The 27,643-nt window shown below is 44.9% G+C and overlaps 1 protein-coding gene across 10 annotated transcripts in view; it reads left to right on the top strand.

Annotated features, from left to right (window-relative positions):
• Positions 1–27,643, top strand: part of ASAP1 (ArfGAP with SH3 domain, ankyrin repeat and PH domain 1) — a 394,403-nt gene that overhangs the window by 27,420 nt on the left and 339,340 nt on the right. For all 10 annotated transcript variants that reach the window (XM_063606905.1, XM_034966609.3, XM_063606901.1 and 7 more), the window contains one exon: positions 17,471–17,556. In XM_063606905.1, coding sequence (XP_063462975.1) covers positions 17,548–17,556 — 9 coding nt within the window. In that variant the 5' untranslated portion in view covers positions 17,471–17,547. The remainder of the gene's footprint in view (positions 1–17,470; positions 17,557–27,643) is intronic.

The following is a 27,643-nucleotide window of genomic DNA, read 5'->3' as shown; positions in this document are numbered from 1 at the left end:
CGTTTTTAGCTTCACATCTTTCTTATAACATCCAAAAGAAGGGAGAAAACACCATTTCAGAAACTTCTGGGCAAAAGAGAAAGGGCTTTCTCAGAAACCTCCAGCCTCATGTCTTATTGACCCCAATTGGGTTACATATTCCTTCTAAAGTAATTACCATTTCAGAAACTTCTGGGCAAAAGAGAAAGGGCTTTCTCAGAAACCTCCAGCCTCATGTCTTATTGACCCCAATTGGGTTACATATTCCTTCTAAAGTAATTAGTGGCAGACGATGGGGATGGTTTTAAGCCAGTGAGGCCCACACCTGGGACGGTGGGCACATGTACTTCATGGGAAGGGAGATCCCAGTTGAAATCAGCAATGAGGAGCGATGCTGGGCAGAAAACCCATAGTGCCGTGTCCTTGGGGAGTCCTTGGACCATCTGTTTGACTGAAGCCTCGGTTTTTTTCTGCTCCACCACACACTGGCTGGGGTGAGACAATGCGTGCGGGACCCTGGCCTCCAGGAAGGGTCCCTGCCCTGGCTGCAGGGCCTGATGTGCCATGTTCGGCTCAGGCCTGCTGAACAGCACCATTTCCAGCTTCTGCCTTTTACCAGGCCTCTTAGGGAGGGTCTCCTAAGCCTCTCATTCCTGTGGCCCATGTCGCTGAAGGGATGAACTGAAGCCCCCTCCACAGCAGTGATTCCAGGGATTGAGACTTCACTCCATCAGAGCCACAAGGGCGGAGTTCAACTAGGAGTTTAGGGAAGGAGATCTTTTTGTAGATTTTGCCACAAAAGAAATAATTAAAAAAAAATACTCCTATTTTTTTGGCACCTATTGTATGATTCTATCCAAATAGGCAAAGCTATATAAACAGAGGTTATATTGTTATTTTTGCCGGGGGTGTGTAGAGGGTGGAACGGGGAGTGACTGCTTATGGGTTCGGGGTTTCATTTTGAGGTGATGGTTGCACACTTCTGTGAATTATGCTAAAAACCATTGATTTGTACACTTTATTTAATTAATTAATTTATTTATTTATTTTGAGACAGAGGTCACCCAGGCTGGAGTGCAGTGGCACCGTCTCGGCTCGCTGCAACCTCCGCCTCCTGAGTTCGAGTGATCCTCCTGCCTCAGCCTCCTGAGTAGCTGGGATTACAGGCTCATGCCACCATGACCGGCTAATTTTTGTATTTTTAGTAGAGATGAGGTTTCACCATGTTGGTCAGGCTGATCTCAAACTCCTGACCTCATGATCCGCCCGCCTGGCCCTCCCAAAGTGCTGGGATTACAGGCGTGTGTGACCGTGCCGGGCCTGAATTGTATACTTTAAATTGTGATTAATTGTATGTGAATTATAAGTCAAGAAAGCTGTTGGAAAAAAACATTAAAGAAAGACTTATGCTCCTATTCTCTTTGTTTTATTTAAGGCTGAAGTTGATTGCTACCTTATTCTCTGATAAAAATTATGGTTTACACCATCTCCTTTCCTCTCCTCTCTCTTCTGTCCTTGTGGCCTTGGGGCAAGTTCTCCTCCCCTCCCTTGGTCTGTGGGTCCTGTGGAGCTGACCCGCTCCCCGTGTCCATCTGGGCACATAAGCAATACCTGGCTAGTCCAGTGAGTGTTCCAGCCCCTGGCCACAGAAATTAGTTCAAGGATGGATGAACAGTCAGAGTCAATCCTGAGACTTTTATTAGAACCACCAGTACAGCGAGGCTTTCCTGCAGGGATTGCTGAATTGTGTCTGGATGTAAGCCTGAAGGCCAGTGGCCCCTTTGGTGAGATCCTGCCTGAAAATGCCATCCTTCCCCTGAACAGAAATACAGAGCCAACAGATGAAGACTAACCTCTCCCTGACCACATCCTCTGAGCCCTTGAATCTAGCCAGGCCTGAATTTCCATCCTTCCTGGACTTGTCAGTTTTGTCAGCCCATGCATTTGCCTCTCCTTTTTTTTTTTTTTTCCCCTGAAGCCAGGACTTGTGGGGTTTTCTGTCTCATGAAGCATGTCTAGGTATGGGTTCTGCAAATTCAGACCCTCCAGCCTGACCCCTTTTCACAACAATCTCTGAACCGTGAGAAGGGACTGCTCTTTCCGCCTGTATCACTTGTGTCAGAGCGAGCCAAGAAAACTGCTTCCACAGAGGAAACGGGCTGACAATGGAATGTCCCGACCCAGCACATGAAGTCCTTTGGAAGGGCCCCTGGAAGGGCATCTGGGAACCGCCCAGCATCCTTTCCATGGGCCCACAGGGAACAGCCCTGCTGCTGCGGCACATAGTCCATTGCATTTCTGTATGTGTGTATGTGTGCATGCAGTTGGACTTGGGTTGTATATCTGTCTGTCTGTATGTGTGCAGTTGTACGTGGGTTGTTTTCTGTGTGTGTGCAGTTGTACGTGGGTTTTCTGTGTGTGTGCAGTTGTACGTGGGTTGTATTTCTGTGTGCAGTTGTACATGGGTTTGACTTCTGTGTGTATGTGTGCAGTTGTACATGGGTTGCACTTTTGCATGTGTGTATGTGTGTATGCAGTTGTACATGGGTTGCACTTCTGCGTGTCCATATGCGTGTATGCAGATGTACACAGATGTGTGTACTGGGTGCTATGGGCTTTATTTCTTCCATTTGGCTATGTATTATCTCACTTGGGTCATAGTCATTCAAGATTTGATGTGTTTATAACAGACGAGGGAAGGTTGCCCCATCAGCTCAGGCTGCCGTGATACCAGAATGGGAAGTCTGATGCTCTTTCCCACAGTGGTTGTGGCATGTGGGCATTATGATTTCTGTTTTACCACTGTGGCATCAGAGTCTCCGAGGAGCCAGTGGACTTTCCATTAGGTGGCAGCCTAAGCAGGTAGCTGAGCCAAATCTCCTGCCCCTTTTGGGGCACTAATGCATTCTGCCTCAGACTAATTCCTTGTAGTTCTCTGTCATTCAGGGGAAATAGGGTTCGGAAAGGTGGTAAGCCTTGATTGATTTCTAAGAGAAATCTAGTTTACAGCAGCCCCCAGAAGATGACGGTCAGGATAACCTATTTTGGAGATAGTTGCAAAGCAAGTGACTTGCAGGACATCCATGGCTCTGATTAGATGTTGTTGACTGGTCGGCAGCTGGGAACTGACTCTGATGGGAAATGACCGTGTGTGCCCAGAAAGTCTTGGCATGAGGGTGTTTGTTTAGGCATTCATTAATTAATTCATTCAACAAACATTTACTAGGCCAGGCACTGTGCTAGCTGCGGCGTCTTGTTTCCCTGAAGTTTTCTCTGGAGAGGAGGAAGAGACGGAGTGTGGGGTTGCTTTGCTTACAATGCTCTTTTGCCTGCTTGGGGATTTTTCAAGGGCCTTCCATTCTAATGGGCACCCTGAAATCAGCGGCTTGTCCTCCGGAGTTGGCGACACTAGTGGGGCGGGGAGTGGTGTCGGGCCTGTGGTGAGTCAGCTGCATCCAGGCTTAGCATCCTGTCCAGGTGTGGCCCGCTGCGCCTGGGAGACAAACAGCTGTTGAAATAGAAAATATTTAAAACCTCATTAAAAAGAGAGTCTAGACTCTGGGGAAACTTCATTTTGAAAAGGAGTCTTGTGGAAATTGGTTGATCCTTCTAAGTTTACAGGCAGTAAAATTTCTAAGAAATGGAGATGGATTTTCAGAAAGATGTTTGAGGACTGGAACAGTGGTGTTCCCTGGTCACAGGACTTTGTCAGGGTTGGCTGAAATGTAATTTGTTGTAGGACTTCCAGTGGAAGGGCCAGTGTTAGGTCTCATGAATATTTTCCTGTAGTTTTTTTTTTTTTTTTTTTTTTGAGACGGAGTTTCACTCTTGTTGCCCAGGCTGGAGTGTGATCTTGGCTCACTGCAACCTCCGCCTCCTGGGTTCAAGCGATTCTCCTGCCTAAGCCTCCCGAGTAGGTGGGATTACAGGCACCTGCCACCATGCCCGGCTAATTTTTGTATTTTTCGTAGAAATGGGGTTTCACCATGTTGGCCAGGCTGGTCTTGAACTCATGACCTCAGGTGATCCACCAGCCTCGGCCTCCCAAAGTGCTGGGATTACAGGCTTGAGCCACCACACCTGGCTGTTTTGTTTTGTTTTTTTAAGAGACAGGGTCTTGCTGTCTTGCTGTGTTGCCCAGACTGGAGTGCAGTGGCACGGTCATAGGTCATTGCAGCCTCAGTCTCCAGGGCTCAAGTGATCCTCCTGCTTCAGCCTCCAGAGTAGCTGGGACTTTAGGTGTACACCACCACACCCCACTAGTTTTTAAATTTTTTTAAAGATGAAGTCTCACTATATTGCCTAGGCTGGTCTTGAACTCCTGGCCTCAAGCTATCCTTCTGCCTCAGCCTGAATTACCCTGTAGTTTAAAAGGCATCCCCAGTTTCCCATTTTGACAATGCATATAGAAGTCTTCCTGATGCTTCCCTTATTTGTTTTTATCTAATTCTGTTAATGTATTCATCAACAGATAATTTATTGAGCACCTGCTGTGCACTAGGCATTTTAAGAGTTATGGAAGTGTGCTGGGCACAGTGGCTTACGCCTGTAATCCCAGCACTTTGGGAGGCCAAGGTGGGGGGATCACCTGAGGTCAGGAGTTCGTGACTAGCCTGACCAATATGGTGAAACCCTGTCTCTACTAAAAGTACAAAAATTAGCTGGGCTGTGGTGGCGTATGCCCATAATCCTGGCTACTTAGGACTCTGAGGCAGGAAAATTGCTTGAACCCGGGAGGTGAAGTTGCAGTGGACCAAGATCTTGCCACTGCACTCCTATCTGGGCAACAGAGGAAGACCCTGTCTCAAAAAAAAAAAAAGAGTTATAGAAGTGAACAAACAATATTCCCACCCTCATAAATAAGACATTCTGATGTATATCAAGAAAAAAAAATTCATTGTTAAATAGATCATGTACTTTGGCTGATACATTTGCAATATTTTGAGGCTAGAGGGCCAAATAATTGGCCAAGAGAAGCATCAGTTATGTGTGTATTTCTGGATGGAAATCACAAGGCCTGATTCACAGCAGGCACCTGAGTTTAATATTATTAATGCCAGTTTTACAGATGAGAAAACTGAGGTTCAGAGAGGTAAGGTGGCTTGCCCAAGGCTGGTAGAGGGAAGAGCCAGGACTCTCAAACTCTTGCCCCTTAATTCTGAAACCCTGGCTTTTTCCTTCTGCTTCTCTGCACCTTTCAGGTCAAGAACCTTGTAAATGCAAATCTGCCTGTTTGTATGGGTGGTAACAAGGTTTTAGATGGAAGCACAGACTTAATGGCTTGAAACAACACACATTTATTATCTTAAAATTCTGGAAGTATCGTCATTGTGCCTTGGACATGTCAGATGGGTCAGCAAACATTCGTCCAATGAAAGGTCTTTCTAAGACTGTGCCTTTGAACCTACTGTTCTGTCCATTCAGAATTCCCTCTTCCTACCTTTCTGTCTGGTGTCCTCCTGTTCATCCTCAAAACCAGAAGCTGCTGCTATGTCCCCCATGAAGCCACTCACTATCCAGTCCTCTGTATTATTTTCTCTACTTTATAGCAACTTCTGTTCTTGCAGGTACCAGCAATCATCGATTCACCTGTCTGCCTTACAGCAGAGGAAAATGCCTCACTTGGGTGGGCTCCTCATAGGCAACTGTTGGAGTGTTACATAAATGAATGAATGAATGAATGAATGAATCTGGCAAAATAGAAGATGCAGTCAAATATATATTTCATATTTTAACAACATAATCGGCACTCATTAGATGTTATCTGTGGACTGACAAGTGAGGAACTGATCTCCTTTTTTTAAATTAAAAATGCAGATATATAGGGATTCCATGAGATTTCAGAGCCACAGATAGATGGTAGTGGGCTGCTGTGTGAGGTGAAACTTTATGCAGGCAGAGATATGCTTTGATGGATTTTTGGGGAGGTCTGAAGGAGATGATTCAGGCTCCTCATTTTTCAAACTTACAGTCTTCTAAGGCCTGATCTGGGCTTTATCTTGATGAGATTTGAACATTTCTTAGATATACTTTATTTCCTTTGATTCTGAGATGTCTTTGATTTCGAGATGCATTATTGATATCATAGCAATGTTGGGAGAGAAAATAGTTCTGCCACATTATATTTTATTGATAGGAGACCCGTCCTGTTTCAGAAATGCTAAAATGTGAAAATGTGGTCATCATAAAATGGAGGAAATAAGGTAATTGCAAAGAGTGTGGTCAAGTGGGGTTGATGTTAATTGGACCTACTCCTAAGTGTTAGGAATGAGCTCGAGCGAGGCTGGTCTTGTTAGTGTGTTAAAGATCTTTTTTTAGTTCTAAAACTAGAAGGGAAATACATGCAGCAGAGACCTCTCCTGAGGCTGGCCCTGCTCTGAAAGGCTGGTGAGATTTAAAGGGAACATAAGTCTTTGTAATCAGACAGACCTAGGTTCCATTTATTAGCTGTAAAAACTCTGGCAAGATACTCATCCTGTATTTGCCTCAGTTTCCTTCTCTGTAGAATCAAACAGCAATACCTGTTGCCTAGGTTTGTTATGAAGGTTGAAGAAGTTATTGCTTGTGTAGTTAGTGTCAGATACACATAATAACTATGCAATATATGCTAGCTTTGTTATTTTTAAAAATTGTGGCCGGGCATGGTGGCTCACTCCTGTAATCCTCACACTTTGGGAGGCCAAGGTGGGTGGATCACCTAAGGTCAGGAGTTCGAGACCAGCCTGGCCAACATGTGAAACCTCATCTCTATTAAAAATACAAAAATTAGCCGGGTGTAGTGGCATGTGCCTGTAATCCCAGCTACTCAGGAGGCTGAGGCAGGAGAATCACTTGAACCCAGGACGTGGAGGTTGCAGTGAGCCAGGATCGTACCACTGCACTCTAGCCTGGGTGACAAAGCAAGACTCCATTTCAAAAAAAAAAAAAATGTTATTTATTCTGCTAGACTCGTATTAGGTCATTCTTGCATTGTTATAAAGAAATATCGGAGACTGGGTAATTTATAAAGAAAAGAGGTTTAATTGGCTCATGGCTCTGCAGGCTGTACAGGAAGCATGATGCTGGCATCTGCTCGGCTTCTGGGGGGCCTCAAAAAACTTAAAATCATGGTAGAAGGTGAAGGGGGAACAGGTACGTCACATGGCCCAAGCAGGAGCAAGAGAGAGAGCAAGGCACAACACAGTTTTAAACGACACATCTCACGGAAAGTCACTCACTCACTATGGCAAGGACAGCAACAAGGGGATGGTGCTAATCATTAATGAGAAATCTACCTCCATGATCCAGTTACCTCCCACCAGGCCCCACCTCCAATACTGGGGATTATAATTCAGTATGAAATTTGCACTGGGACACAGATCCAAACTCTATCAGACCTGTTGTTATTTATTCTATTAAAATTGTTATTTATCCTGTAAGGGCTGTTGTTTCCTCTGTAAAGTGGGATGACATTCCTAGCTGTACCTCTCACTGCTCTGGGCTGGGTGAAGACTCAGCGTGATTGAAAGGGGCTATGTGGCCGATACCCATACAGGGCCTGCGTGGTACCTGGTGAGCACTGGGCAATGGGGGCTTCCTGCGAGGGAGTAAACTCCTTTGCATGCAGACCCCTTTCCATCCTGGTTCCCTTTTCTTTGGACAGGGCGGAGGCTGGGACACTGGGGTGCTGCTCCTGGAAGGTGACTTCCAGGCCTTGGTTGTATTCTCTCTGTCACTGGGACAGTGGTCAGTGGACACCAACAGGATTTCCAGCCACATAAAACATGCCTATGGTGCTGGCCTTGCTGGGAAGCCGCTGAGTCAGGCCCCTGGGCTGCAGATGTCATTTCTAGTTTTGGGCTGTCATAATACTGGCAGTTGTTCATTGTACACCTGCTTTATGCTGGCATTTCTACACTTATACAGCTTCCTTTTTTTCCTCCTAACAACACTCTGTTAAAAGTATCATCATCCCTGTCTTAGGGTGGTTTCCCCAAGAAGCCAGCACTGAGAAAATATTGGAGCATGCATAGTTTCTTTGGGAGGTGATCCAAGGAAACACAGGTGGAGGAATGAGGAAGGGAGACAGAGAAGAGAAGGAGCCAACGAATAGCATGTTATCAGGCAGGAAACTAGGGTTTCATTCCTCTGGGGAACTCTCAGGTTGTCAGAACCAAGGGGCAAGGAGCTGGGATATTGTTTCCTGATTTCCACTCATCCTTGTCTGAAGGCCACAGCTAGAAGCATTCATTTCCTGGCACTCCGAGCCTGTGCCTTGGTGGCTGAGAGCAAGCTCTTGGGGCAGAGTGGCAGGTGTTGCTTGCAGTAAGATGCACCTGGCCTGTAATGACCTGTGAGAGTCAAGGCATTGTGTGTGGGCATCATCATAGTCTGCAGAAATCTCCATTTTTCAGAAGAAGACACAGGGCTGGGCCCAGTGGCTCATGCCTGTAATCCCAGCAATTTGGGGGCCCAAGGCGGGTGGATCACCTGAGGTCAGGAGTTCGAGACCAGCCTGGGCCAACATGGCAAAACCCCATCTCTACTCAAAATACAAAAATTAGCTGGACATGGTGGTGGGTGCCTGTAATCCCAGCTACTTGGGAGGCTGAGGCAGGAGAATTGCTTGAACCCGGGAGACGGAGGTTGCAGTGAGCGGAGATTACGTCACTGCACTCCAGCCTGGGCGACAGAGCAAGACTCTGTCTCAAAAAACAGAAAAAGAGGATGACACAGGTTCCCAGAAGTGATTTTTCATCACTCAAGATCAGCCAGAAATTAGGTGGGAGAGCCCGTGTTGGAATGTGTCTTTCTGTCCCAAGGGCTCTCCTCTTTGCTGTGCTTGGGGAATTCCCCCAGCCCTGGGCTACAGCATGAGGGAGCAGCTGCCCAGATGGCTCTGCGCTCAGCATACTCGCTGAGAGTGAATTCAAGATTGTTTGAAATGACCTTGAAGATATGATCACACAATGGGCAGCACAACAGACCCTAGGCTCCCTTGGATTTCACATTCCACACTTGCACTTCTTCCCAGGGGAACCCTGAAGAAAATGTATAATTTGTGGTGGCCCAGACTGGGTTGAGCCTGCTCCTGCTGGCATGAGGAGTGGATTGCGTGGCTAGTGAGTGAGCCTAGCCTCCCTCCGAGTATAGAATAAACTTGAGAACTCTCAAGTTTATTTCGTTGTTCTCTTCTTGGGGGTCCCGAGGCTGTTTCTCTGGCATTCACTTATTCTAAGAGTCACAAAATTCTTAGGATGTAACTTTTTAAAATGCTGAGGATTTATTAATTGCTTATAGTAGGTAGGTCCTATGGTACCAGTACGTGCCCTTTTTCTTGTTGTCGGTGAGGTTTTTTGATGAAGGTCTTATTCCTTAAGCAGAGACCACGTCTATTTTGCTAACCAATACTTCCTTGATATTTAGTTTAATATTTTTTTTCAGTATATTAGTGGATGAATAGATGCATTTTCCCAGAAGATAATTCTCACTGTGGGAAGCTGTAGCCAATGGAAAATAGCATGCAGTAGGCACTTAAGAGATGTTTGGAAGGCAGGTCCTATGACACTGTGTTCACACCCAGATGATATCACTGACAACCATTCATCCTGTCTGTTTCTATACCTGTCCCTGCCCCACCAGACTGTGAGCTCTCTATGGGCAATGACCTTGTGTTACTCAACTCACCCTCCTCACTGTCAGGCCCAGTGCCTGCAATATACTCAGAGTAGGCTATAAGACATGCAGTCACAGTTGTCATGAGTGTATAATCCAGCAAGATGGTGGTTCTGGTCTTTTGGGTTGTGGGTCCTTCACAGTGACCTCTTCTTTGGAGAGGAAAGACCCAAACCATCTTTGATTGTTATCATTTGAATCAACAAATGAGGCGGGCGGTTGGGGGCAGAGCCAAAGCTAAGGTCCAGCAGCCTCGGCATTGTCAGGGAGAATACCTCAGCCCTTCTTGGCTTTCTTCTTGGGGTGGGCTTCTGCAGGGTCTCCTCTGTATCTCTCTGAACTGTAGCCTATTGGATTATCCTGGGAAGATAGAGTTATCAGAAGGGCCCATCTCAAACACATGCATGCTGGCCAGGGAGAAGAGGGATTAGGAAAAATAGCAGGAGTCCAAAGTTACCTGGCCTGAGGTTACAGATGCCTAAATCAGGGCTGATCAGGGTTGGTAGGGAGGCAGGACTTGTTGCTTGCCAGCAGATATGGAAACTGAAAGACCTAGCGATTAGTACAAAATCCCCATGACCAATTCAAATGGTCTCAGCATTTACATTCAAGAATCACCACAGGAGAGGAGGTTTTTTGTTTTTTTTTGAGACACCGTCTCACTCTGTCACCCAGGCTGGAGTGCAGTGGCGCAATCTCGGCTCACTACAACCTCTGCCTACTGGGTTCAAACTATTTTCCTGCCCCAGCCTCCCAAGTAGCTGGGACTACAGGCGCCTGCCACCATGTCTGGCTAATTTTTGTATTTTTAGTAGAGATGGGGTTTCACCATGTTGGCCAGGCTGGTCTCGAACTCCTGACCTCAGGTAATCCACCCGCCTTGGCCTCCCAAAGTGCTGGGATTACAAGCATGAGCCACCACATCCAGCCAGGAGAGGAGATTTGACTTACCTCTATGAACAATCAGGAAATGATACCAAATGGGGTGTGTTTGGTCATGATCCATAGTGCCTTGCTTAGCACAGCAGATAAAGTTCTGAGCTTTGAAATCGAGCTCTTTCAAGTTTGAGTTCTGAGTCTGCCACCACTAACCAGCTGTATGACTTGGGAAATGTTATGTAACTTTGGTGAGCCTCAGTTTCCTTATCTAAAATTCAGACAATCACAATTCCTTGCAAAGTTCCTTGTAGGATTTAATGAATGTGCCTAGGATGGGGTCTGATATGTAAAAGTGTTCTTCAGAGAAACAGAATTTATAGGATATATGTAAGGGGATATTTATTATAGGGAATTGGCTCATCCTTATAATAAGTGGAATTCATTATGGAGGCTGATCTGCCATCTGGAAGCTGGACCACCAGGAAAGCCAGTGGTGTAATTCAGTCCTAGCCCGAAGGTCTAAAAACCAGGGGAACTGATGGTGTAAATCCCAGTCTATGTTTGAAGTTCTGAGAACCAGGAGCGCCAATGTCCAAAAAAGAAGATGCATGTCCCAGCTCAAGCAGAGAGCAAACTCACCCTTCCTGCTACTTTCTGTTCTATTAATATTATGCCTTCAATGGATTGGATGATGCCCACTCACGTTGGGAAGGGTACCCTTCCTTACTCAGTCTCCTGATTCAAAGGCTAATCTCTTGCAGAAACACCCTCACAGACACAACCAGAAATGCTGTTTTACCAGCTATCTGGGCATCCTTTAGCCCAGTCAAGTTGACACATAAAACAACAATAAGGGGTTGCTATGGTTATTAGCAGTGCTGTTAGAGTTCACAAATGGATAGATTACTGGGCTGGGAAAGTTTGAGAGAGCTTCCTGGAAGAGGTGGAATTTCAACTGGGACTAGACAAGTTGGGCTTCTGATCGCTTAAGAGGAATCGTATCACAAAAATATATTTGGTCTATTTTCTTTAGGTCCCTGATTTTCTAAGTACAGCTTCCACAGAACAGGAAAGAATTACATCAGTAAATAGGAAAAGTGCTTGGTTTGATATTATGGGGAAAAAATTGTCCAAGCTGTAACCAGCTGCAGATGACTCAAGAGTTTATAACATCCTCTATAAAAGGATACAAATCCCAACATTCGTGGAGTCACTTCTGTTGAATAAAAAACACCTATTTGAGGAATGGCAATAAAGAAGGGTTTATGTACCAAATGATTTATGTCCCTGATTCCTGCATGGCATCAGGAATTCCTGTCCTGACTGACAAACTGTAAGTCGTAGAACAGAATTTCAGTGGAAAAGCAGAAACGTGGGTGGTAACAAATCTGATGCTTGATGGTAATGAATTCTGGTTCACTTTAGCAGGCAGGTGCTTTAAATCTTTCTGTCGCTGGTGGCAGCGGGAAATGAGAGGTTGTACAGAAGACCGTGGGGGTTGACAGACATTGTTCACTCACTCCTTCGACAGATATTTATTGAGCGTCTATGTACAGATGCTGCCGCTCCCCTGCTCATATCTTTGAGTGCTCCCCGGAAGGCACTGCAGACAGTGCTCATTCACACAGAGGGCTTCCTGCATCTCAGCCTGAGACTATGCCCTGGTTGTGTCTGGGCAGTTAGGGATGGAAGGTGGCAGGTAAATGCCCCAGATTCCTTTCCCTTCGGTGGGGCAATTCTGAGATGTGCTCTCCACAGTCTCTCAGAAGGTCCCTTAGTGGGATTGAGCCTGAGGTGCCCAAGCAATAACCTTGGACACGTTCCTCAATGTCTGAGTTTCAGCTTCTTCTAGGATAGGTATGGGGATTAAACGAGGCAGTCATATCACTACCACCACAACTAGCTCCCATGCATTCATCAGTTACGGGGAGCCAACCATTTTTTGCTTAGTGCTTTAATCATGTTCTCTTATTAATTCTTGCTGTGACTGCATGAGGTAGGTACTTTCCTTACGGTTACTAGCTGTGCTGTAAGAGTTCATAAATGGACAGATTGTTGCGCTGGGAAAATTGGAGAAAGCTTCCTAGAAGAGGTGGAATTTCAGCTCGGACTAGACAAGTTGGGCTTCAGATAGCTTAAGAGGAATAGCATCATAAAAATAAGTTTGGTCTATTTTCTTTTAAGTCCCTAATTTTCTAAGTACAGCTTCCACAGAACAGGAAATCCAATTTTAAAGATGAGAGAACTAGGCCAGGCACAGTGGCTCATTCCTGTAACCCCAGCACTTTGAGAGGCCAAGGCAGGTGGATCACCTGAGGTCAGGAGTTCGAGATCATCCTGGTCAACATGATGAAACCCCATCACTACTAAAAATACAAAAAATTAGCTGGGCATGGTGGCACATGCCTGTAATCCCAGCTACTTGGGAGGCTGAGGCAGGAGAATCGCTTGAACCTGGGAGACGGAGGTTGCAGTGAGCAGAGATCGCGCCACTGCACTCCAGCACTCCAGCCTGGGTGACACAGCGAGACTCTGTCTCAAAAAAAAAAAAAAAAGAGAGAACTAAAGTATGAAAGGATAAATAACTCATCAAAGATTCATAATCTGGATTCTAACCCAGATGTGTTTGTTCTAGGGGCCAACTTTTAATAAGTCATACTGTTAGAGTACAGGATCTGGCAAGGAAGCTGTCATCATCATTATCATCATCATCATCCAGTGCCCAGTACTGGATGTGGGTGACCCATGTTTATGGAATTTAAGAATAATGAATGAATGAATGAATGAATATTAGTCCTTTAAGATCATGAACTTTCTTTTCTTTTGTTCTTTGCTCTGTCTTTAGGCAGCAGGAGCAGTCCCTGGCACAGGGTAGTTCCCTGCTTCTAAGAAAATTATGGTAATTGAAATGTATTCTTTGTTTTACCCTTAACAACAACAACAACAAAAAACCAACAGAAAGAAAAGAGTCCCAGAAATGAAATCGCCTTAGTATAGGAACAGTATTTATCTTCAGGTATTGGGATAATAATTGATTTTAATTTTATGCCTTAATATTTTTTCTGATGAACCTAGATTACTTTCTTGACTAGAAAGAAATAATCTCTGTTTGAATAAAAAATCATTCTCAGAGCATCAGATGGGTCTCCAAGTGCCGTGGGTGAGGTACGGACATAGACGTAGCTGCTAACCTACTTTGAATTAGTTCAGAATCAAGGCAGCAGAATGTGAACTGACTATGGTGTCACACCTCACACAGCTCTTTCACACTTCATCTCTCTGAAGGTTCACGATGGTCTAGTGACGTAGGCCAGGCTGGGATTAGTGGCCTCATTTCATAAACCTGAGGGCTAAAGAGGCTCGCTGACAAGGGTGAAGCTCTCCATAGGGGTGGAATTGGGACTGGAACTTTTGATGTTAGGCCCAGTGGCCTTCCCCCCGACCCCAGCAGCCTCTCCTGAAGACCCACTGAAGGAATGGGACAAGAGTGGAGGTAGGTTGGTACATCACAGACTCATGGGGCAGCATCTGCAAGACCCTTTTATGATTTATGCAGAGGAAGCCTGGCTTGGAGTTTTTTAGACCACCCGGGTCAGGATCTTAGTTCTGCCACACACTGTCTTGGACACGTTATTTCATATCTTGTGAGTTATGATTTTTTCATCTGTAAATCTGGCCCAGTGTCTCCCTTGCAGGATTGTTGTGTGAGTCCAACTGACACCAAGGAGGTGGGAATTCTGCAAGAATAGCTGTCAGTGGTCATCATACTTGTGCTGTCTATGTGCATGGCTTTATTGATACTCGGTGTTCATAAATTAATATTCCCATGTGAATTAGGCAGTTTTTTCTGAGTAGCAAAAACCTCAGGATTTCAGAGGCTTGTTTGACAGCAGATACGTATCTTCATGCTCAAGGATCTATGGGTTGGTTGTGGTTTGGCTGATCTAGTTGCATGGCTGGTTCATGCCGGACTTGTGGTTGATTGGGATCTGCTCCACATGTCTTTGATCTGTGTTCAGACTAAAAGGCAGCAACAGACAGAGGCTATGGAGACATATTCCTTTTGTGGTGCATCATAAGAGGGCAAGAGGAATAGACTTGGGAACAGCACACTGTCACTTCTAGCCACATTCCATTGGCTACAGCAAGTCAGTGATCCAGTCCAGAATCCAGTGGGACAGGGAAGTAAACACCATTCACTCTAGTGGGAAGTACTACAAAGTCCCATGACAAAGGGCAGAAATGTGTAGTTCACAGTCATGTTGGAAGTGAACTGGGAAGACTCATGCAGTCTACCATACTAACTCAGCTGCTCCACTTGGGTGAAGCAAGGAAAGCAAAAGAATAATAAACTGAGGAGCAGGCTGGGAGGGGCATTGACTATGTATGCAAGTAACAGATACTTATTTTTCATAAGCGTGTGCTTAGTAAAGTTGGGTTCTGGAGGTCAATATTATAGGAAGATCATGATCTTTGATTCTGAAGGATAGCATATGTTTATCCTTAGGCCAGTACCACACTGTCCTGATTTCTTTCAAAGTCAGGAAATAGAAGTCCAACATTGTTCTTCATTTTCAAGATTGTTTTGGCTATCCTGAGTCCATTGCATTTCCATATGCATTTTAAGATAAGCTTGTCAGTTCCCCATCTAATTTAAATTTGTGATTCAGTGCTCAGGAAGATTCAATTGCTCTTGGCATCTAAGTTTGAAGGAAATGGTTTGATCGTTTATCCAACAAATATTTATTAATATTGTTGTGCCGGGCATTGTAGAGTTGGTGCTGCAACATACACCAATAAACAAATCCAAACACAATCTTTGTATCCACATGGCTTACAATGGAAGAAAATTAGCAGATATTAATCAGTCTTCACATTGAAACATAATTAAAAACTGAGATAAATTCTGTGATCTAATCTGAAGGTGCAGAGTTTCTCTGAGAATATAATATTTAAGGAAGTACAGGAGTTACCTAGGCACTGAAGATGAGAGAGGAAGCCTTCCAGACAGAGAGAACAACATGGGCAAAGGACCTGTGGTGGAACAACTGCAGCATGTTCCAGGATCTAAGAAAATGTCCTATGGGCCGGGCGTGGAGGCTCACGCCTGTAATCCCAGCACTTTGGGAGGCCAAGGTGGGCAGATCACCTGAGGTCAGGAGTTCGAGACCAGCCTGCTCGACATGGCGAAACCCTGTCTCTACTAAAAATGCAAAAAAGTAGCTGGGCGTGGTGGCGGACACCTGTAATCCCAGCTACTTGGGAGGCTGAGGGAGGAGAATCAATTGAACCCAGGAGGCGGAGGTTGCAATGAGCCAAGATCGCGCCACTGCACTCCAGCCTGGGCAACGAGTGAAACTGTCTCACAAAAAAAAAAAAAAAAAAAAAAAATGTCTTATGGCTACAGCATTGTGCCTGGTAGACAGGATAAGGTCAGAGAGGTGAACAAGAGTCAGAACATGTTCAGTGATTTGGATTTTTATTCTAAAGCACTGAGAAGCTGTTGAGGGATGTTAAGCTAGTGGTGGAGAGTTGAGGGATGACACAATCAAATTTGTGTTTTCAAAATTGTATTCTTCATATCACTCAATTGTTAAGTGTCAGTCTTATTTGGATCTGGGTTTTTTTTAAAAAAAAACACACTTGTTAAAGACACCATTTTTGACATTTATGAGACTATTAGGAATTTGAACACTGTGTGAATATTTGATGATATCAAGGAATTATTGCTATCTTTTTAAGGTATGGTAGTGGTTTTACAGTGTTATTTTTTTCCAAAGACCTTATCTTAGAAATCCATGCGGTAATATTTATGACTGAAATGATAAGATGACTGGAAATTTCCTCAAAATAATAATGCAAGGGCAGGAAGGATGAGGGTTTGGATGTGGTGGGTATGATTATGGGTTAATGTGATTAGACTGGCTGGTGGGTTCAGGGGGTATATGATACACTTCTCTGTTTTTATGTCTGTACACAATTCCCTGTAATAAAAGATTAAAAAAAAACCCCACAAAAGATTATTCTGCTTTCAGCATGGAAGACTAGATTTCAGAGGGAGAAATGGTAATGAGGGGAGATCAGTTAGGAGGCAGCTGCAGTGGCCCAGGTAAGAATGATGGAGGCTTGGTCCAGAGCTGGACCAGTGGAGGTGGGGAGAGATAAGTGGAGAGATCTTTAGGAAGTAAAGTAGACATGAATTGGGGATGGATTGGATATGGGGGTGAGGGAGATGGTGGAACTGAGATGTCTCTCGGTTTTTCGCCCTGGATGGAGATGCCACACTGAGCTAGGAATCACTGGATAAAAGCCAAGGAGATCCCTTGGCTCAATTTATTTTTATATCCCCACCTCTGTTTCCCTCTATTCTGCAAATATTGAAGCTGTTCCCTTATGTAACATCTTTTATCCCAGACTTCCTGTGCTCTGTGCACTCAGCAATTAATTAAGCTTTGGTATGCATGAATTAATTAAAATCCTCTCCCAGGTTCAGAGGGGCTGTCCTGAAATATGTATATTCTTCTATATCTGCCTTCTTCCTGGAACTGGTTTCCTTTGCCGGGTGAACACTTTTGCTTTCTCGTGGGCACACAGCTGCAGGTGTCTGTCTGTCTGTCTGTCGCATCCGTCAGCACACTTTAATTTTATGTTTAGGAGCCTAGGTCTAGAGAAGTTAATGACTTGTAAATTGCTTTCCAACGTAGAGCTAGAAATAGAATGCCAGAAGGATTCCTGAGCACTTACTTGCACAGAGATTCAATGATGGAGGTATCAGCCCCACCATAGGAAGCTGAAATAGTAGTTTCCTTCATATTTCTGGACAGCCACTCTGTGGTGCAAGAACATTCCTGACAAAGGTGCAGCCTCCATATGAAATCCCATCTTGGTCTGAGACAATGTCTTCTGCCCAGTTTCACTGGATGACTCTTGTCCCCTTTTTGTCCTGCCCCCTATCCAGGTCGTTTTCTGATGTGACGGCTGAGACATGAGATCTTCAGCCTCCAGGCTCTCCAGTTTTTCGTCGAGAGATTCACTATGGAATCGGTGAGTGATCTCTAGCCCATCCTGTCCAGAAAACTCGGCGTGGGAGATACAGCGGGATTCTTCTTGGGAGTTGAAATGCAAAATTTTATCAAACACAAGCACTGGAATCTAACAGAGACTGTGTGCACGATTGTTATTGGAGAACAGATCTCTAGCATTTGTACAGGTGTAGACTGCCTACTATGTTTTCTGTCACATTATCCATTGCCTTTATTTATAAGGAAAGTTGTCTGGGTGGTGGTGCCTGTAAGAAGTCAAGAGTAGCAACAACAGTGACACCAGCAACACTATAAGGTGCTATAGGAGTCCACTGTGTTTTAGGTTCTTTAAAAACATTTCAGGCTGGACATGGTGGCTCACGTCTGTAATCCCAGCACTTTGGGAGGCTGAGGTGGGTGGATCATTTGAGGTCAGGAGCTCGAAACCAGCCTGACCAACATGGTGAAACCTTGTCTCTACTAAAATACAAAAATTAGCTGGGTGTGGTAGCATGTGACTGTAATCTCAGCTACTCGGGAGGTTGAGGCAGTAGAATTGCTTGAACCCAGGAGGCGAAGGTTGCAGTGAGCCAAGATTGCACCATTGCACTCCAGCCTGGGCAACAGAGTGAGACTCCTTCTCAAAAATAAAAATTAAAAGTACAATAAAATAAAATTTCATTTACTCCTCCCAACAATCCTGCCAAGTAAGAATTTCTACATTCAGTTGGGTGCAGTGGCTCATGCCTGTAATCCTGGCACTTTCGGAGGCCGAGGCGGGAGAATCACCTCAGGTTAGGAGTTCGAGACCAGCCTGGCCAACATGGTGAAACCCCATCTCTACTAAAAATACAAAAAATTAGCCGGGTGTGGTGGCAGGCGCCTGTAATCCCAGCTACTCGGGAGGCTGAGGAGGGAGAATCACTTGAACCCCGGAAGCGGAGGTTGCAGTGGGCCAAGATCGCGCTGTTGCACTCCAGCCTGGGGGTCAAGAATGAGACTTCGTCTCAGAAAAAAAAGAATTTCTACATTCATTTTACGGGTAAAGAACTTGCCCAGCTAGATGTAAGTCAATTTTCCCTTACTGCAGGACCCTTGCCTTTTTTTTTTTTTTGAGACGGAGTCTGGCTCTGTTGCCCAGGCTGGAGCGCAGTGGCGCTATCTCGGCTCACAGCAAGCTCCGCCTCCCGGGTTCACGCCATTCTCCTGCCTCAGCCTCCCAAGTAGCTGGGACTACAGGCGCCTGCCATCACGCCCAGCTAATTTTTTTGTATTTTTTTTAGTAGAGATGGGGTTTCACCGTGTTAGCCAGGATGGTCTTGATCTCCTGACCTCGTGATCTGCCCGCCTCGGCCTCCCAAAGTGCTGGATTACAGGCGTGAGCCACCGTGCCCACCTGGCCTTTTTTTTTTTCCTATGCCACGTTACCTCTTGGGAGAGGTAGAGATATGATTTATTCCATTTTGCAGCTGGGAATACTGAGGCCTGGTGTAGGGACACATAATGAAGAGTCTAAGGAGTCTGACCTCAGTGGATGAAAGTTTATGTTAGAGGATGATAAAAATTAGACTGGACAGGAAGAACCATGAAAAGCTACGCCGGGAAAACTTGTAGAGTCTGAGAATCTTAAAAAGCTGGCAGACTAACTGGCACAGGGTTGACCTGTTGGGGCCAGGGTTTCTAAGAAGTCCGTGTAGTGGAAAGTGTGTGGGTGCTAGAAGGGGTGGTTGAATCCTGGCCCTGGCACTGATTTGCTGTGTGATCTCACACAAGACACCGGCTTTCAGCCAGGCGCGATGGCTCACGCCTGTAATCCCAGCACTTTGGGAGGCCGAGGTGGGCGGATCACCTGAGGTTGAGAGTTCGAGACCAGCCTAAGCAACATGGAGAAACTCTGTCTGTACTAAAAAAGACAAAATTAGCTGGGCATGGTGGCACATGCCTGTAATCCCAGCTACTTGGGAGGCTGAGGCAGGAGAATCTCTTGAACCCGCGAGGCAGAGGTTTTGGTGAGCCGAGATTGCGCCATTGTACTCCAGCCTGGGCAACAAGAGCGAAACTCTGTCTCAAAAAAAAAAAAAAAAAAAAAAAGACACTGACTTTCTCTGTTTCTTCTGTTTTCTTATCCATGAAAAAGGGGTAATATTTATGTTTCAGATTTTTTTTGTGTAGTTTAGAAAAAATGTAAAGGGTTTTACATAAAGTAGGCACATAGGGCATTGTAATTACTTCAATTTTTAGGTTGAAAATAGTTTTTAAAGGATGATTAGATAAGCAAATGTGTCCTGAATGGGTGGATGAAGTGAGAGGCTGGAGGCAGAGAGGCCAACCTGAGAGGCTTTTGATATGATCGAGACATGATACCGCCTTCCAGGGTAAATGAAGCTTTACTTTTATTTTCAAAATTTTTCTATTATAGGATTACCCAAAGTCATGTTTATTTTGTTTTTTTCTTTTTTTAAGTCAAGAGTCCAGCACAAAATGGCATTCATTTTGCAGGTATCTTTTTAGGTGATATTAATTATAATTGCAATAACTCAGTGCATTATTAGAATTAGGTTTTGCTGACAATGACATAAAATCTAAAAGAACATTGGCTTAGAGAAGTGTCTCTCTTACCTAAAAGTTCAGGTACAAGTAACACAGATTTTCTACAGCAATCTATGAGAGACCTGGGCCTTTTCTCTGGTTTGTTTGCCATGTGAACCTCTATTCCCAAGGTCACCTCACGGCCCCATTTTAGCTGCTTCTGCTCTAGCCATCACATCTAACAGCAGGAGGAAGGAACGAGACAGAGAAAGGCACGTCCCATCCTTTAAGGATGTTTCCTGGAAGTTGCACCTCCTGCTCCTACTTATATTCTACTGGCCAGAATTTAGTTCTCTGGCTACATTTTGCGGCAAAGAAGGCTGGGAAGTGTAATCTTTATTCTGCAAGACTGTGTGCTTACCAAATTGAGAGTTATTATTATAGAAGAAGAGAGCAGATATTGGAGGACAAATCTTTTCCTCCACGCTACTCGTTCTTGAAAGATCGTGCTGACAGGATAGGCTCTGCAGCCAGCCTGCTGGAGTTTGCATTCTGGATCCATGGTTTCGTAGTTCTGTGACCTTGTTGAAAAGCTACTTAACTTCTCTGTGCCTCGGCTTCTTCCTGTTCTCTCCTGTTTTATAGACTTACAAGGGTTGTTTTGAGCACTAGTTGAGTTAAGCTAAAGCACTTGGAACAGTGCCTGGTACATGGTAAGTGCTATATAAGTTCTAGCTATTATGACTGCTACTATTGCTAGTAGTATCTCTCTAGTACTTCTACTACTGCTACTGCCACTTCTGATATGACTACTGCTACTTCTGTTACTTATTACTATTAATACTTTTACTCTTACCATGACTGCTGCTTCTACTAATATTACCACTACTGCTTCTACTGTCACGTATGCTGCTGCTACTACTGTTGTGACTACTTCTACTTCTCTTCTACTATTATTACTACTATACCATTATTATTTTTAAATTGTATACTCATAGCATAGTAAGTACTATTTTTCCCAATAGAAGATAAGAGTCAGAGAGGATAGTAACTTGTCAGATGCCATTCATGGTCTACCCTTGGGTGGGTAGGGGATAGCGACTTGAAGGAAGCATAAGGCAGGTTTCTGTGGTTGTGCTAATGTGCTGTTTCCTGATCTGGGTGATGTTTCATTAGTGTAAAAGTTCCTTGCATGACACACTTATGACATAGATAATTTTGTGTATGTATCTTGTATGTCAATAAAAACATGTCATGTAGCGGAAAAGTGGTGGAAGATGAGTGAAACCTACACTCGCCTGATTCCAAAGCCTGTGCTCTTAGCTGTAACACAAGGCCAGCACCTTTAGTCCTCTGACTGACTGATTGATTCATTCATCTAACTTGTATTGATAACTGCTTATTACTTATGTGCCAGTAACCTGGCTAGGATGCCTGGGATACAAAGGTCCATGCTGTAGACATGACCCTGCCCTCATGGGGCTTCTTATCTAGAGGAAAAGGAAAGAGGTAAATACCATTCAGATTACCAGCCACCAGGTTAGCTTCAGTATGGGATGCCCTGGGGCCACAGGAGGGGCATGGAAGCTAACCCAGCCCCACAGGCTCATCTGCTGAAATAACACAGATGTGCTTCTCAACCAACCCCTTTGATGGGGGAAAAGTTCCCACATCAGTGGGTAAGCTGACCACAGGAGGGCTACATCAAGAAATATAAAGCAGTTCCCCCCATCCCTTGCTTAACTGGCACTAAGAAGGGGTCAGCTTTTCTTGTCTTGTTGTCACTGTCATAGTTGTGAACCTACCTGATGTTCCATGGGGTAGGCAAGTGCTCGCCCTTGTGAGTTCAGTAGAAGACAAGGGAATCGCAGGAGCAGAGACTTCACTTATGAAGACGTGTATACAGGGACCTCTTATTTAAAATAAATATACGGGCTGGGCATGGTGGCTCATGCCTGTAATCCTAGCACTTTGGGAGGCGAAGGCTGGTGGATCACCTGAGGCCAGGAGTTTGAGACCAGCCTGGCCAACATGGCGAAACCCTGTCTCTACTAAAAATACAAAAATTAGCCAGGTATGGTGGTGGGCGCCTGTAGTCCCAGCTGCTTGGGAGGCTGAGGCATGAGAATTGCTTGAACCTGGGAGGCAGAGGTTGCAGTGAGCTGAGATCGTGCCATTGCACTCCAGCCTGGGCAACAGAACTAGACTCTTTCTTAACAACAACAACAACAACAAAATTCTCATAAATATGTGAATGAATGAATGAATGAATGAATAAAATCACAGTCCACAGCAATGCAGTTGTCATCCCTGGGAAAACTCAAGTCCAAGGGAATAAAGAACAAGACCCGTTTCCTTTATTCACCCCAAATACCATAAGGGAGACAGGAGCGCAGCACATGGAAGTGGAATTGAATGCTGAATTCTGAGCCAGCAGTAGAAATCAGTTGGCCTTATGTTCAGGTTTTTCTCCATATGTAGAAAAGAAGTGACCTAAACTTTAGACCCTCCTCAACCAAGCCCATGAGAAACCTCTGTGACTCCTCCTCCCTCTTTTGCCTTTCCAAATGTCAAGCAGACGCCCTGTCATTATCATGCCACAGGCTGTCAGCCCAAATTGAATTTCCCTGAGCCCAGCTGATGTCCCTTTTTGGCTGCAGGGCAGGGGTCAGGAATGCATGCTGCACATGGACGGGAAACGTGTCCCTGGAGCTGAACGCAGAAGGCTGACCTCTCAACTCTGCATTGCTAACATAGTTGGAAGGGTTAGGAAGCCTTATGATTTCTGGATGTAAAAGAAAAAGAAATGTGTTTTAGAAAAACAGTATTCAAGTTCTGCTGTGAAAATCCTTTCAAAATAATTGAGTCTATTTAAAATTCAACTGGTTGTTTCACAGCATTGACTATACTTCAGTTAGATACATAAAGGAAGGAAGGTTATGGCTAAACTGAGAGATGGGAAGTGATGATGCTGGTCTTGTCTTCCTCCCTCCCTTCATTTTTCCCTCCCTGACTTTAAAATTTATTAAGCAGCGACTGTGTGCCAGGTCCTACACTCAAGCCTGGGGAAATACATGAATAAGACTCATGGCAAAGCCTTCTTGAGCTTATCCTTCATTTGTTTTTAGAAAACGTATTCATTCTACAAATGTTTCCTGAGCATCTAATTTGCTCAAGTCTCTTAGTAGAGATAAAAAACATGGTTCCTCCTTTTACTACATGTATACTTTATTTTTTGATCACTTTTCTGACGACCTACTATGTGCCAGGGTCTGTGCAAGCTGCCAGGATACCAAGGGAAACAAAAACAGCTTCTGCTTTGATGGAGCTAAAAGACTAGAAAATGTTCCATTAGTTTCCTAGGGCTGCTGTGACAAAGTACCACAAACTTGGTGGCTTAAAACAACAGAAATATGGCCAGGCGCGGTGGCTCACACCTATAATCCCAGCACTTTGGGAGACGGAGGCGGGCGGATTACCTAAGATCAGGAGTTCGAGATCAGCCTAGCTAACATAGTGAAACCCCATCTCTACTAAAAATACAAAATTAGCTGGGCGTAGTGGCGGGTGCCTGTAATCCCAGCCCCTCGGGAGGCTGAGGCAGGAGAATCGCTTGAACCTGGGAGGTGGAGGTTGCAGTGAGCCGAGGTCACGTCACTGCACTCCAGCCTGGGTGACAGAGTGAGACTCTGTCTCAAAAAAAAAAGAAATGTATTGTCTCACAGTTTGGAGGCCAGAAGTTCAAGATCAACGTGTTGGCAGTGTCGTGCTCCCTCTGAAACCTGTAGGGGAGAATCCTTCCTTGCCTCTTCGTAGTGTCTGGTGTCACCAGCAGTCGTTGATGTTCCTCAGCTTGCAGCCTCATCACTCCAGTTCCTGCCTGTGTTGTCCTGTGGCATTCTGCCTATGTGCCTCTCTTCTCTCTTACAAGGACAGCAGTCATACTGGATTGCGGGACTGCCCTTCTCCCATGTGACCTCATCTTAATCACCACCTTAATTATATCTGCAAAGACCCTATTTCCAAATAAGTCCACATTCATGGATGAGGGGGTGGCTAAGATCTCCACTTTTTGCAAGAGGACGTGTCAAACATATGTAATGATAGAAAGCGCCCACAGTACCTGGTGCATGGTGGGCCTTGTTGTTGCCTTCCCTTTCTTTCAACTTTATCTCAGCATCTAAAGGGTGAGCACCTTGAGGGCAGGAACTCTGTGTTACTCTGAGTGAGTGCTTCCAGATTTCTTGCCAGGGAAGTGAGACGGATGTTTTTCTTGTGCGCGGCAGGGACATTCTTGTGTGGTCCCTGGTTGATGGGAAATGCTCTTTCTTGCTACTGTCCTTAGTTTTTGCTTCTTATGCTGATGGTTGATGAGGGAGTCATGGGGAAAGAATACCTTGATTGGAAAGCTGGGCCTGGTGGGTAAAGTGGTTAAACCAGGCTCCTCTCCTGGTTCTGCTGTTTGCTGGTCATGTGAGCCTGGATACATTTCCTCCTCTCTGTGCCTCCAGGCATCTCATCTGTACCCCTTAGGAGTTTATTTGTTTGTTTTGAGACAGAGTTATCGGGGAACCTGCCCCTGATAGTCACGTAGGTTCTTTTCTGTTTTCCCTAAGTGTTGGCCGGGTTGAGAAATAAAGAGACAGAGTACAAAAGAGAGAAATTTTAAAGCTGGGTGTCCGGGGGAGACATCACATGTAGGTAGGTTCCGTGATGCCCCACAAGCCGCAAAACCAGCAAGTTTTTATTAGGGATTTTCAAAAGGGGAGGGAGTGTACGAATAGGGTGTGGGTCACAGAGATCGCATACTTTACAAGGTAATAGAATATCACAAGGCAAATGGAGGCAGGGTGAGATCACAGGACCACAGGACCGGGACGACATTAAAATTGCTAATAAAGTTTTGGGCACCATTGTCATTGATAACATGTTTGAGAGCAACCGGTCTGACCAAAATTTATTAGGCGGGAATTTCCTGTCCTAATAAGCCTGGGAGCGCTATGGGAGACTGGGGCTTATTTCATCCCTACAGTCTCGACCATAGAAGATGGCCACACCCAAGGGGGCCATTTCAGAGACCTACCCTCAGGGGCGCATTCTCTTTCTCAGGGATGTTCCTTGCTGAGAAAAAGAATTCAGCGATATTTCTCCCATTTGCTTTTGAAAGAAGAGAAATATGGCTCTGTTCCGCCCAGCTCACCGGTGGTCAAAGTTTAAGGTTATCTCTCTTGTTCCCTGAATATTGCTGTTATCCTGTTCTTTTTTCAAGGTGCCCAGATTTCATATTGTTCAAACACACATGCTCTACAAACAATTTGTGCAGTTAATGCAGTCATCACAGGGTCCTGAGTCGACATACATCCTCCTCAGCTTATGAAAATGATGGGATTAAGAGATTAAAGTAAAGACAGGCACAGGAAATCACAAGGGTATTGATTGGGGAAGTGATAAGTGTCCATGAAATCTTCACAATTTATGTTCAGAGATTACAGTAAAGACAGGTGTAAGAAATTATAAAAGTATTAATTTGGGGATCTAATAAATGTCCATGAAATCTTCACAATTTTTGTTCTTCTGCCACGGCTTCAGCTGGTCCCTCTGTTTGGGGTCCCTGACTTCCCGCAACACAGAGTCTCGCTCTGTCACCCAGTCTGGAGTGCAGTGGTGAGATCTTGGCCCGCTGCAATCTCTGCCTCCTGGGTTCAAGTGATTCTCATGCCTCAGCCTCCCGAGCAGCTGGGATTACAGGTGTGTGCCACCATGCCTGGCTAATTTTTGTATTTTTAGTGGAGATGGGGTTTCACCATGTTGGTCAGGCTGTTCTTGAACTCCTGACCTCAAGTGATCTGCCCGCCTTGGCCTCCCAAAGTGCTGGGACTACAGGCATGAGCCACTGTGCTTGGCCTTCCTAGGAGTCTTCGTGAGGGCCAGGTGGGATCAAATGTTTAAAAGAGTACCAGGCCCACAGTAAATGTTTGCTGCTTGTTTGTGGGAGTATTCCAAGACTTTTAATACCTTCCAGGGAGAAGGGCTTCCCTGGCCCATTCAGCACATTCCCCTCAGTAAAGACTCATGCTCACTGTTTAGCACCGTTCACCATCAGAACATTTCCTCATGATTTTCCTAAGGCAAATTTTTCAGGAATATGGCAAACAGCCCTTGCACAAAGATATCCATTGGAGCATCATTTAAAATGGTAAACCGCTACAAACAAGATAAAATCCTGCTCTACAATGAGCAGTGGGTTAACAAATTAGGGGCAGAAGGATGAAAACCAAATTAGGGTAAAATAATGCAGCCATTAAAAAGAAGATAAGTTATGAGAACGCTCATAATATAACTGTCATGTTAAAAAAAAAAAAGGTTTATTTTTGAGGAAGTGACTTAATTTCTCTGTGCCTCGGTGCCATGGTTTGGATATTTGACCCCTCTAAACCTCATGTTGAAATGTGATCCCCAATGTTGAAGGTGGGGCCTGATGGGAAATGTTTGGGTCATGGAGGCGGATCCCTCATGAATGAGTTCTCACTCTGTTAGTTCCCGTGACAGCTGTTTGTTTAAAAGATCCTAGCCCCTCCCCCACCTCCTTCTCTCACCGTCTGATCTCTGCACATGCTGGCTCCCCTTCCCCTTCTGCCATGAGTGGAAGCAACCTGAGGCCCTCACAGAAGCAGGTGCTGGCTTCTTGTGCAACCTGCAGAACCAAGAGCCAAATAAACCTCTTTTCTTTATTAATTACCCAGCTTCAGTTATTCCATTAGAGCAGGACAAATGGACTGAGACACTCAGCTTCCTTATCTATAAAATGGAGATGGTAACAGTACTATCCTCATACATACGATTGTTTTGAGAATTAAATGGGATAGTACCTCTAAAACACATGAATAGTACTTGGCACATATTAGGTGCTTACTAAATGCTAATTGTTATTGTTAGTTATTTATCATGTGGTCTAAACCATGTGCAGAATATTCATAGAAAAAGATTAGAATAAGTAACACAGATGAATGCACATCCCTTTTCCCTATTAGATGTCTTATTCAAAGGGACTTCCTTTTGTCTGTCAGCAAACATTGCACAGCTTCTCTGTATCAAGCACTCTGATAGTCTCTAAGGCAGCAGGTCTCCCTTTAGGAGTGTGTGTGAGAGTCCCTTTTGGGGGCTTTTTGAAAAACAGATGCTTAGAGATGCTGATTCAATAGATGTGTGGTGAGTCCCAGGCATCTGCAGTCTTAAAAACTATTCCACAAATGATTTTGACTCTCAAGGTTGATATATAAGTTACAGTCTTTCCCCTCAAGAAGTTTGCAAACCAGATGAGAAGATGGGACAAGCAGTGGCATGAGGCAGAATGTAAGTGCTATAGATTAGGCGCTCCCAGGTCTGGCTCCCCCTGCACAACTTTGCAAAAATAAAGATGGTCTTTGTTGTACCACTAGATGTGGAATCAGAACCCACAGGGTGAAGCCTTTCCAGGGGTTCTGGTGATCAGCCTGGTAGGGGACCATGTGTGAGGACTGTGAGTGCTTCCTGTTTGAGAGAACCCAGGAGGGGGTCCCTCTGGCCTGGGATTGTCACAG

The sequence above is a fragment of the Pan paniscus genome, chromosome 7, assembly GCF_029289425.2.
Source record: "Pan paniscus chromosome 7, NHGRI_mPanPan1-v2.0_pri, whole genome shotgun sequence".
Classification (NCBI taxonomy): Eukaryota; Metazoa; Chordata; class Mammalia; order Primates; family Hominidae; genus Pan; species Pan paniscus.
The sequence above is the reverse complement of the archived record's forward strand: the minus strand, read 5'-3'. Positions and strand labels throughout refer to the sequence as shown.